Source organism: Polypterus senegalus, chromosome 8, assembly GCF_016835505.1.
Source record: "Polypterus senegalus isolate Bchr_013 chromosome 8, ASM1683550v1, whole genome shotgun sequence".
Lineage (NCBI taxonomy): Eukaryota > Metazoa > Chordata > Cladistia > Polypteriformes > Polypteridae > Polypterus > Polypterus senegalus.
Genome location: NC_053161.1, coordinates 90,510,498 through 90,523,455, shown reverse-complemented (window position 1 = coordinate 90,523,455; position 12,958 = coordinate 90,510,498). Strand labels below are relative to the sequence as shown.

General features: G+C 37.0%; 1 protein-coding gene across 1 annotated transcript; it reads right to left on the bottom strand.

Moving 5' to 3' along the window:
• Positions 1 to 842: 842 nt before the first annotated feature.
• opn1sw1 (opsin 1 (cone pigments), short-wave-sensitive 1) lies at positions 843 to 12,690 on the bottom strand. The gene is made up of 6 exons (XM_039761436.1): positions 12,683 to 12,690; positions 10,062 to 10,408; positions 8,950 to 9,118; positions 5,081 to 5,246; positions 3,678 to 3,917; positions 843 to 962 (listed from the first exon to the last, which is right to left on the bottom strand). The coding sequence occupies exons 1-6, from the start codon at positions 12,688 to 12,690 to the stop codon at positions 843 to 845; spliced, it is 1,050 nt and encodes a 349-aa protein (XP_039617370.1).
• Between the last annotated feature and the right edge of the window lie 268 nt (positions 12,691 to 12,958).

The window sequence follows — 12,958 nt, the reverse complement described above, 5'->3', positions numbered from 1 at the left end:
GTACTTTGAAGCGTAGTACGCCTAATGCTAATTTTGCAAAATCAAAATATACATTCATTCTGTTGTGAAGAGCAAGTGTAAATGCATAGACGATGCAGTGCTTTAAGAAGGAATCAGCAGCCATCATGGTCTATAAAGTCTATAAACTTTGGAATTACTGAAAAATACAGAGGCTCGGATTCAAGTTTCACTCAATACACAGCACCGACTCTTGATTAAATTGCAAAACTGCTTTAATTTACATATTCCTTTATCTTCAAAGGAAATTGCCATTTTGTTTTTTCTCTTCTCAAACAGTGTACGCTCAACCAGGTATGTAGGTTGATGCACTGAAAGAAAATCTGCATATAAAATATGAATAATTGTTTGTTTAATAAGCAAATAAAATTCTGTCTTGACTATTACTGAAGAAGTTTTTCTAACTCTGCAAGCAAATGAAATGTGCCATTCAAGGTAAAAAGATGAGGGAGTATGAAGAGTAGTGAAAACTACAGCCTAGATATAGAGTTAAATAATAGATTTTAACATGCAGACTGCTATAATCAGTTCCATTTTGCTTTATGGTTCATTTTTTCACCAAACAACTTTTATGATTTTATTATTACTTTTATCATTAGAACCACCAGTCTTTTTAGATACTTGATACTTTCTACTGGCTATGAGAGCAAAATTGCGTCAACATTTGTAGAAAGTAAATATATACAATGGATGTCCTTTAGAACGTACACCACGCTGGTCGATATCGTAAGAACTAGTTAAACCACATAAAACACGGAGCTTCTGTTGACTGGCCTCCTTTTTCACTTCGTCTTTCAGATTTAAAGGTGGCGGCTTTTCTTTTCTTAGCTGGGGCTGACCTGACTTGTGGAGACGGAGGAGACTTCAGTTTTGTTGGAGGTGGATACTTCAGAGTCATCTGTCATGGGCTTTCCAAAGACGGTCTCCATAATGCAGGCGCGGAACTGTTTAGGATGGGAAAACAAAGGCAGTGATTACAATGGTAATTAGATCTGTTACACTTACTAGCATACTATTAAATAAACTTTTGTTAATAGTTGATCATTACTTTCAAATTATGAGGGCTTTGTTGTGCTTTTTACTGAAGTGTTTTAACTTTTCGTAATTTTGGAGTCAATGATTTACTCTATTTAAGGATATGGACGTGACCATCTAATGCTCATGTACATATTGATAGTTAGATTCAATTGTGATAGAAATATGCTCCATTTTAATCCATTTAAATATGGGTATTATACTGTAGATGCCTCTTTGAGTTCCCATCTAATTCTTTTTGTCTTTTAGTTTGTTCTGAGATCTTTCAGGTAATAAAGACAGACATTTTGATATAAGGTTGTTGTACTTGCTAATCATGGCGCCGGAGAGTGGAATTGTGGTACATGTCGATTAGCACATGCAAGTAAGAATTTCACTGTACTCTGTGACAGAAATGATCCTATAAATTATAAAACTCCACGAGGACAGAGCCGCCTCATTATAGACACTACTATTGCCTAGTGAGTATTTATGTAGACTTTTATAATAAAATTTGTTTATCCATAAAAAAAAATATTTATGTAGAACTGGCATTGTATTAGTTTTGTGGAAGGGACTAAAATGAATATGATAAAATTAAATATGAACAAATAATGATAAAAGTATATGTTTATACACAAATAGGCAACCAGTAAAATGACAAAGTCTCAAAATAATTAAAAAGTGTCTCTAAGACCTTGTAAGTCTGCAGTGCCAATATTATGGTCGAGGAGGTTGGTTTAGAGTAGGGGTCTCCAACTCCAGTCCTGGAGAGCTACTGTGGCTGCAAGTTTTTATTCTTTTTTCTTAATGAATTAACTATTTCCCTTTATTTTACTTGACTTTTCTTGAGACCGTGACAGCTGAATTGATTCTTTTTTTCCTTAAACGGGATATTATATAACATAAATTTGATGTGAAGTGAACCAATAGATGACCAACTAAGTTGGGGCGTCAAACTCCAACCAGCTTCACTTCATTCAGTTTCCTAATTTGAAGCCAATTCTCGTTGCTAATTAACCCCATTATTTAATTCCATGGCGCTCATTCTGACATGGCAGACATTTCCAAAACTGTTCATTTTCTTTTTTCCAAGAACACTGTCAAAATGTTTTGTTGACCTGAACAGATCAACATTACTGAGGCCTTCACCTTTCTTTATTTTCAGATATTGTGTGATGGACGCAGGTTGTTGCTTATGTGTTGGTTCTTTTTGTGCCTTAATATTGTTTGGTTGCTAATTAAGGAAAAAAGAAATAATTAAGGGGCCTGAGTCTTAAGTTGTGCATCAATTAAAAATTAAGGCAAAGAGATAATTAGCAGCAAAATCTGATCACTAATTAAGAATAGGGTTAGAAATGAAACCTGCAGCTGCAGTAGCGCTCCAGGACTGGAGTTGGAGACCCCTGGTTTAGAGACACTGGACTGCAGTTCCTTTCGTTCCGTCAACTAATCTTTCTCATCCATTTATGAGTCTTCTCACTTAAAAAAGGAGCAGCTCTTATCACATGGATGTCCATATCACTATGCCTTGTGCCAAACACCTGTAGTGGCCTAGAAAGCAGTGGATTTTACCTTTGACACGGTCACAAAATATAGAAGTATAAAAGTGTTAGAAAATAACAATGGAAAGCAAGCAAGTCTCTTTTTATAGCAATTGTTTGGTGAAGAATGTGGGGATGCCTGCATGAAGCCACTTTCAATAGGCTTCGTAACAAATCAAGAGTAGAGGTTTATGTGAAAGTGAGTTTTAAACCACAACTGCCATGTAGGAGCCTTCAATATTGTGCATGAGGCATTATCTACCAGGGTTTTGTAAATAGACAAGTTGTGTACAGGCAAGAGTGGCTGTCCAGGTCAGGAAAGCCAATGATCCCATTCCCACACACTGTTTTATTGTTAAATCCAGTTACAGTCCAATGTAATAAACAGCAGTTTAGTATTAGGCACAGACTCAATTAAAAAAATTTGGAAGTGAGTGTTAATAGGCTTTGCTCCCTAGGAACCACTAATTATTTACCGCACTGATGCTGATCTTTCTGATCATAAAATGAGTTATTACGATAGCAACTGACAAGAAGAATTCATAATTAATTGTACAGTAGAACTGCAGTATTTGAGGGTTCCTCTAGAGTGCCTCTTTCTCTTATACGATTTGGCTCAAAAACTAATCAGCACATCGTCATCTCATAACAGGCTTGAGTTTCGAGTTTGGTATTTTTCCATTCAGCCATTTTAGCTCTAGACTGCCCTCAAGAAACTGTGATACACAGACAGACAGACAGACACACAGACAGACAAGCACACACCAATCATTGAGATATTGATCTTTTCAGTATCAACAGACCCTAAGATCTGTCAAGATCCATTGGAAACCGGAGATCGAAATTCTGACAAATCTAAACATTTTGCTTCTTCATCATAAACCATAGGTTATGGTGGGGGAGGGCACAAAGCAAAAATATAAATATTGTACATAATTAATAAAGTTCTCCTTATTGTTTTTTATCAGTATGCTGCTGCTGGAGTATGTGAATTTCCCCTTGGGATTAATAAAGTATCTATCTATCTATCTATCTATCTCTCTCTAAAATGTTTACTATTAATGTAAAAAATACATAAATATCAAAACCAGTGCTTAGTACCTGTTTGTTCATGAATGCATAGATGATCGGGTTGTAGACGCAGGAACTTTTTGAGAATACAGCTGGTATAGTCACTAAACGCAGATCTATGCCATGCTGATGGTTATTTACCATATACATAGCAAGAGCTGCATAAGGACCATAGCACACAATGAATGAGCCCACCATCACAACCACCATTCTGGACACTTCACGCTCTGCTTTCTGGGTTGTAGCAGATTCAGCCTGAGCAGCTGCAACCTGTAGAAAAAGGAAAGTGACAATGCTTATGTAAAGTGGTGTGCTAAATTAGGCCTCCTGCCTCTGACACTGCCCTTCCTCTTATACTTGGCATTGCTTATTTTGCGGCTAAAAGTGAGGTTGGAAAAATAAATAGGTATGCCTATTAGCGTGTGCTCTAGCATTGTGCTGTCTGCAAACTGTTTTATTCTTTTAGTTCTTGTTTCCATCATGGCATGCTGTTTTACTTCTGGCCTAGTTTTAAGCATGCTGTACATATTTTAGGCTAGTTTTTTTTTTGTTTTCTGGCTATAAACTGTTCTTTAACTAATTAATTCTTTAATTACTTACAGTTATATAGTACTTTCTTAACCTACTTAAAGCTCTTTACATTGACTGTGGGGAACCACATCAATGATCACCAATGTGTAGCATCCACTTGCATGATGAGAGAGAGCAGCCATTTCTGTGTCAGTACACTTACCACACATTAGCTATTAGGTTAAGAAGTGGAGAGAGAGGTAGCTAGACGGTAAAGGACAGGGGATGATTAGGGGGCCAAAATGACCAGGTTGTAATGGGCAGTTTAGCCTGGATATTGAGAAACCCTAAAACTCTTTCCAAAAGATGCCCAGAAATTGTTTATGACTACAGAGAGTCAAAACCTCGGTTTATTTTTTAATTTGATGAACTGCATTTTCATGAAGCCCTGGATGTCTGTTAGCACGGCAGTTAATGCTGCAGCCTCATGGGTCCTGCACACTGGGCTAGACTCCTACACTGTGTGGAGTGTGCACATTCTCTCAGTGTCTGTGTGAGTTTTTCTCTAAAGTCCTCAAAGATGTGTGATTAGAATAATTAGTGATTCCAAATAGACCGAGATGAGAGTATGATTGGTGTCCTGACTCGGGTGTTTCCTGCCTTATGGCCAGAGCTACTCTAGATGGGACCCTGAATTGAATGGAGAATTATATGATATGATATTTTGATTAACTGTTCCTATGCCAAAAAAAGGCTGAAAAAATGATTGCAGAGAAAAGGATGAGCTGATGTTACCTACTATTATTTGAACAGATGAAACCTTGCAGATTTGATTGCCAAAGTACAGATTGTTAAAAAAAAAATCTATTTTTATTAAATGTTGTTTAGTACTTGTGAGAACTTTATATTTCATAAACACTTACGGCTCTGAGAGCTGAAAGAAGTTGGGAATATGAAAAAATGATGAGACTAAGTGGGCATATGAAGCAAAAGATGAACAGGAACCAAGTATAATATTCACTTTTGTATTTGGAGCCCACTGTGTACCAATCAGGGCCACAAGAGCACTGCAGGCCTTCTGGAATATATCTATAAAGGAAAGAAAAAAAAAGAAAGAACAATTTACAAAAAATCATTTCAGAATTACACATTTTCCTGAAAGGGAACTTGCCATTGACACAGCAGCCTGATTGAAGCACAGCTTGTTACCGCTCTAAGTACCGCACTTCATCTGCAGATTATGATGACTGTGTGACTTCAGACATGTCATCTAGCACGTCTTGGGCTCCAGCTTTGGGGTGTGCTTCACTTAAGTGGTTTTGTGCAATTTAGTACTTCAGTAACAGTTTAGTTTAGATACTGCAAAAATGCACCTATTACTCGTTTACTCTTTTGTAACAAGACCTTAACAAAGGCTTCTTTGTTTATTAAAACATTAGTACCTAAGTTATTCATTTCTGTGCAGTGTGGCTTATTAAGACCATTTGATATGCTAGGAAAATTACTTGTTAATATGATGGATTCACAGGTCTTATCTTGAAGTAAGGCATATGAACAGAAGTCTCCCACTGAAGCCACCTCTGACCGTTCCAAAGTGAAGTTACATCAGTAGATTGCATTGCAGAGATGAATAAACGCTTTACTGATGCTTTGTGCTATGAAGACTAAAAGAAGCCTTTATTAAGGTCTTGTTACATAAGAGTAAATGAGTAACAGATGGATTTTTGCAGTACCTAGACTAAAGTGTTACCATTACTTCACTTTGATTTATTAAATTATAACAACATAAAGCTGAGACCTTCGAAAACAGGGGTGCCCAATACGTCGATCACGATCGACTGGTAGATCAGAAAGGTAGTGCAGACAGATCGCGTTGCATTCAAAAAAAATTTTTTTTAAACGTTAGTCTGTCATATATCCTCCCTATGGCATTTGCCACTTGATTGACATACAGGGCGGCCAATCTGAGATCTCTTATCTTCTAAGACACTGGTCATCCCACACGCATGATCAAACGCGCAAGCTACTGCAAAACTGTGAGCTAGTTAGCCTTCCAATTTATATCGACTAAAGAAGAGATTTAAAAAAAAAATTGCTTCGGTATGGGCTGAATGTGGAATTGGAAGAGGATTTTTTTTCTCACAATGTTAAAATCGAAGTGCGTTTGTCTGATCTGTCAATCTATCATTGCTATTCCAAAGAAGGAAAATGTGGAAAGGCACTTTCGAACTGTTCATTAAAACTACGAAACTGACTTCCTTCCGAAATGCGATCTGAGAAAGAGAAAAGAGAGGGAACTAAAATCGCAGTTAATCGGGCAGCCGTCATTTTGCACTCGGCTGAATTCAAAAGCAAAGGCAGACACACCAAAGCATCATTCTGGGTGAGTCACTCGATCACTAAGCATAAGAAGTCCTTCCAAGATGGAGAGATGGTAAAATAGGCCTTTGTTAAGGCAGATGGCTAGGGAGAAATTCCTGGTGAGATTTCAAGACCCTTGGCCGGAGAAAAAGGAGTTTCTCCTTGTCATTAAACATGCAGAATACAAGCAACTTAATAACGATCAATGGCTGCTAGACTTGGCATTTTTTTCCCGATCTGACCAACATGTTGAATGAGCTTAATTTACAGCTGCAAGGAAAAGAGAAATGCATGGTCAATATGATAAGCTCAGTTAATGCTTTCAAATGAAAAATGAAACATCTGTCCTCAAAGCTGCAGTGCATTGATTTGGGGAACATCCAAAACCTGGCATCAGAGCTGGAGACGCAATGGAAGGCGTGTGCGCAACTTGACAGCATCCGCTACACAGAGCAGATTGAAAACTGTCTGTCAGAGTTTATCAAATGGAAAAAAAGTAACGATTCGAGTGTTATCTAATGTAGCAGAGTAAGAGTAGCGTTTCTTCTTCACAGATGTACTCAAGTAAAAGTAAAAAGTATGGTGCAGTAAAACTACTCTTAGAAATACAATATTTTTTAAAAAGTTACTCAAGTAAATGTAACGGAGTAAATGTAACTCGTTACTACCCACCTCTGATACTCAGTATATATATATATCATTTTTAATGTAGGTAGATCATTTTGACCTGGTCATTTTAAAAGTAGCTCGCAAGCTGAAAAAGCGTGGGCACCCCTGCTCTAAAAATAAGACTTGGTGAGCCATGGCACACCCCAATATAACCAACAGAACTGTTCCTTCAAGGCTCAGCTTTTACATATTTTTCCAAAATGAGTAAATGAAAAGGAAACCAATAAGCGAATTTTTAGAATTTGTAGCTAGTGCGTTTTAAATTTTAAATTGACACATTTTAAAGGGTTAAATCAATTTTAAAATTCAATAGCTGTATCAATATTCAGTTACAGTAACAAACTGATGTAAACCCAAACTAAGAATAGCACAGTTACATACAACACAAACAGTTACAAAGGGTCATTGTACTGTATGTTGTTATTTCTCCCCTTCCAATACAATTAGTGTTTAGTTTGAAAAGTAAAAACCCAAAGCTGACAAATGTAACAATATGAGTGTGTGTAAACAATATAATTATTCATTCACAAGAATTTAAAATCCAGATATTAATGTATAAATAATTAATGGCGAGGAATGAATAGATTTATAGGAACATGCGGAGATGGCTTTATCTTTTACGGTACCACATTATGTCTATCAGATACACTTGCTTGCTGTAAGAATTAAGGAGACATGATTATTTTACAACTCAAAATAATTTTGAATTCAGTTGGTTTAATGATACAAAAGTTGTGAATCTTTAAGCATCTGTGCAGTTTCTTTTACCTCTTAAACTGCTTAGACTCAGCTAGCTAGTCTAAGACGGGCTGACATCTAAGTAATCAACGTAGACCTCCGCATTAATGTTTGCAGTGTACCATGCAATGTGTGTGTCTCTATTATGCCATTTGTTATGGAATTTGTAAAATCACTGCTAATGTGCCATGTGTGGGAAAGACAAATGCAATGCATTTTATTAGTAAAAATGTTTGTGATATACCATCTGTCGGAATGTCAGAGCCATAGCAACCAGATGAACACACTTACACTTATCTTTTTATTAAGGTGGATGACGTGTCTTAATTTGTATTTCTAATTTTTCCACAGCGCTTCCTATTCATCATTTGCAGCTAGTTTTACAGACCCCTGGTGAGAGTAATGTCAAAAGTGTTTATAAAAATTGCCTTGATTTATTCATTTTAATTTCTCTAAATAGAGGCATTATTCTGATAACACAAGTTAAACTGCAGAATTGCTGTTATGTCAGATGACTGCTTTCATTTGGAAAAATATTGCTACATTATAAGAGGCATATGGTATTACATTATTTCCTAAATTTGTTAGGTTACTCCTACAGTGTAGTAAGTAGTCTTTGTAACAGCCATTCCTATACTGTTAGTACTGTGAATATTAGAAATGTGACAGTTCTGTAAGTAAAGAAATAAAAGGCAACAACTAACTTAAAAAAAACAAAACAATCGTTGTTGAAATGTTATTTGAAATTGTTGTCAGTAAGAATGTTATATAAGGACTTGCACCAGCTAACAGCCTGTTCCGAAGTGCCATGGGCCCTACAACAGTTTAGCATGTTACGGCAGAATTCAGCTCCATCACTCTTTTCTGTGTGTGCGCCAGAAATGACTTATTGCTGTAAAAGAATGAAATGGTCACATAAAATTTCTGACTGTTTCTTGACAATAAGAGCTGCAGCAAAAGTAGAGCACCAACATAGGAAAAGACTTTGAAAAAAGTTTTTCACTGTTATGTACGCCAGCCTTACCTGCTCCAGCCAAAAAATGGTGGGATTCCCACACTGATCCCAATCATCCAGGTTCCAATTACACCCATCAAAGCTTGCTTGGATCCAAATCGGAAGTTTCCAAAAGGTTTACAAATGACAATATATCTTTCAAAAGAGAGGAAGGCAAGAGACCATCCTGTTACCAAACCTGTAAAATAAACAGGTGAGGGGAGGTGGTTAACGTTGGTCAGTGCTAGTTGGTTGGTTGGTCATTATCCAAACTAAAACTAGAAATATTCAGAAACTGGACATGGAATGCTACCTACTGAGTCTAACACCGATCTCCAAGTCAGGTAATTAAATTTAACAGAAGCTCAAATGGTATGCTTGGTTTTCTAAATCTTTTTGCAATATTTCATGTCTGTCATATCTGAGGCTAGTCTATGCTACTTACAAGTGTTCCCATTATCCGTGCACCCAGCCATCTGCTGTTCTGTACTCAGTTTTTCCAAGACAGGCACATTTGTGCAAAACAAGACCCAAACTCTGGGCAGAACACCACAAATTCTCAGGACACAATTACACAAACATCCTAACATATTGTCAAACATATGAAATGAAGGCGGCTAACTAAACTAATGCACCTCTCTGGGAAACTGATGGTGTGGCATGGGGGTTCCTAGACCTCACAGAACATTCTAACTCCATAGAGTGAGTGACCAGGCTGAGAACGGAGGTCCCAGTCCTGAAGCTGACAGACCGCAGTGCAGGGCTCTGCATCCCTGTGCCCTCCATCACTAAGACATTCCTGTTGTTAACTTAACATGCACCACACTGATTAATAAATGTTAGATAAATCATATAGACATACGCACTTCATCTAATTACAGCTCAATTTTAGATCAAGTATACAAGGAAAATTTGACAATGGGTGGTGTATTAATTCCTGTTATGCAGTTTTATTACAGTTTTCCCAAAAAGCTTTGTTTTACAAGAAGTGACTAGGTAATCACCCTCTTCCACTACTGAATTTTAAGGTTGGAAGTGGGAGCAGATGGTATGACAGATAAGATACGTAAAAAAAGCATACACTGTACAGAACATGGATACATATAAACATCTGCAATTTGAAGAAAAATTATGAATCTTACCTGCAACCGCTCCCACAAATGCTTCTAATGCACATAAGACCTTTCCAAAAACATAGTAGCCTTGCGCACTGGCAATGAATACCTGAGACACTGAAAACGTAACAAATAAAAAACCAGCTGCTGATATGTTAACCAAAATATAATTGAGTGGCTGTCGCAACTTTTTGTACTTGAGTGTTACAAAGAGCACAATGCCATTTAGAGGGGTGCCCACAAAAAATACAAATCCCATAAACAGTGTTTGTAAATGGAAGGCCCACTTTGGAGCAATGTGATATTGGGGTCCATCCCATGGACCCACTGAGGATATATTTTCAAAGAGATAAAACTGTTCGGTCCCTGCCATTCTCAGGCTTGCCTTAGCTGTGCAAGTGTGCGGGGCCAAACAACGGCATTATAAAGACGTAAACCACTTAGCGGTCGCTCGAAAATCGGCCTCAGATCCTGATCTTCTTAGGAACAAAGTTTGGGATTAAGGACTCTTAAGAGCATTGCCTTCTGTTCATTAAATTCTTTGCAGCATAATCTTGTTTAGTATTTCAGTTGACACAAATGGAGTTTATTAACGTTTCGGTGAAGATATCTGTTGACGTCATAGGAAGCCAAATGATTTTTTGGCATCTTGAACTTGAAATAAAACCTCAGTGATGCAGTTTTTTTAAGCACACTGACCTTTTTGCCTAGAAAATTATTTATAAAAATCTCAAAAAACTTAATAATTAACACTGAAGGTTTAATAAGTGCTAAATAATATAAGATGCTAACTTTTAAAGGAACATACATATACATACAGGTTGCATAAGGCAGGAACCAACCCTAAAAACCATTTAAAAAAACTAACATTCTCAAAGCCGCATAATTAAAGTTCCCTTTTCTCAGGAGACCTAAACCTATCGTGGCATAATCAGGCAGAAGGCAGGAACAAATGCTGAACTAATGACATATTTTTCAATTCAACTATGGTTTTAAATTCAAGAATGCTATTATAAAAAGCATTGACCCCTCCTAGAAGTTCTCACATTTTGTATTGTCCATTGATTGAGAGTGGATTTAATTTTGCTTTTTTGACACAGCTTAATAGAGAGACTCATTAACTTCACAATTTGATCTAAATTAATTAGAAATTTAAAACAAAATAATTGACCACATACATTTTCACCCCCTTCAAGTCAATATTTAGTAGATACACCTTTGGCAGCCATGACAGCTTTGAGTCTGTGTACATGGGTCTTTCTCTATCATCTTTGCTTATCTGAATTCTGCAACTTGTCCCCGTTCTTCTGTAATGTTGTACGGAGATCCAAAGATACTGATTTTCCATAAGTTTGATTTTCCAGATAAGGTGCATTTAAAGCTAATATTAACTGAAACCCCAAACAGGTGATCTCCATTGGATTCATTATTTGACTTCTAAAACCAATTGGCTGCACCAGTGATGATGTAAGTGTGTCATATTAAAGGGGGCAAATACTTATGCAATCAATTATTTTATTCTTTAATTTAGACTGCTTTGCAGAGATGTGTTTTCACTTAGATATTAAAGAGTCATTTCTTGTTAATCAGTGTCAAAAAAGACAGTAACTCAATTGTGATACAATGTCACTATCTTCTGCACACATGGCAGCATTACTACTATTGCTACTACTACTCCTACTACAGCTACAAAATGAAAATCTGTTGCAGGGCTCATCAACATACAAACCACACAAACCTAAATGTGATTTGACAGATAACCAAATACACAGTGTCACACACGTGCAAGTAGGAGTCAACTAAAGGGCTTGAATAATGGCAATTCCATGTCCGACCAGGGGGTGGCGTGGTGTACGAACTGTCTCTGTCAACCCCTTGCAGACCATTCTCGGGAAAACCCGCAGGGTTCTGGCGCCTCTGATGATGCCACTTCCGTTTCCGGTCCCAACGACCTCTTATGATGTCATGTCCGGTTCCGCACCTGTCGACGTCACTTCCTACACTGGCCTTTAAAGCCACCATTTTGTCTGTGTTCAACAGTTCTGTTTTGGACTCAGTCGAGTGAACAACTCTCTAACCTTTAAAATACCTTTTTGTAGCCAAAGGACATTATACAGGTGGCTGCCCCAAACCTTTCTTATGTCTAAGTGTCGTTCTTGTCACAAATTAGTATGCAGGTCTTTGGGGAAAAAGAAGGAAAACCGAGAGAGAGAAAACCTCATGCAGAACCCAGGAAGACTGGCATACTCCACACAGAGGCAGGCATGCACAAGATTCAACTGCAGGATGCCGCATGTGGGAGACAACAATGCTAAACACTAATCCAAATAAATAAATAAAAGTTAATGAAACAAATAAGAAGAAGGTCTGTCCCTTTTACTGACGTTGAGCTGTCAAAAGGATCATTGATGGGAGTGGAAACTTTCACGTGGAAAAATTGTTCAGATTTTGGAGAAATTAAGAATCCCAACAATGGCACACGCTGCCTTCAATGTCTTTAAGGTGGTATTTACATAAACTTTGAAATTTGTCCCCAATTTTTTTTTCATAAATACATGTTTTTGATAGTTGTTGGTGTAAAGTTTTTAATTTTTGTTGAAAAAATATATTGGAAATACAGTATGTTGTGTTGACCTTGGTTGATCTACTTGTGCATCTCTGTTTTCATCATTGACATTTCCTGCTCATCTTAAATAAAATTTTTATCTGACATGCAGTTTCATAATTTTTTACCTGTCTTTCCCTAACTATGTATGTTTTCAAGTATTATTTTCAACTGTTAAACTGTTGCAATTTTGAGGGTAATAAGTAAGAACTTGCTGAAGCTGATTTTAATTACTTTTAATTGCATTTTAATTAATTAATTGACAGCTTTGGATGCAAGACTGAAAGCAACCTTGGAGGAGCTTCATCGTGCCATATTA

What these genes read in the sequence shown, in the direction of transcription:
- opn1sw1 (XM_039761436.1), bottom strand. An exon ending in TTCTTTCAGCTCTCAGAGCC is followed by an intron (nt 3,918 to 5,080) that starts GTAAGTGTTTAT and finishes CTTTTTCTACAG; the next exon opens with GTTGCAGCTGCTCAGGCTGA. An exon ending in ATGCATTCATGAACAAACAG is followed by an intron (nt 963 to 3,677) that starts GTACTAAGCACT and finishes CATCCTAAACAG; the next exon opens with TTCCGCGCCTGCATTATGGA.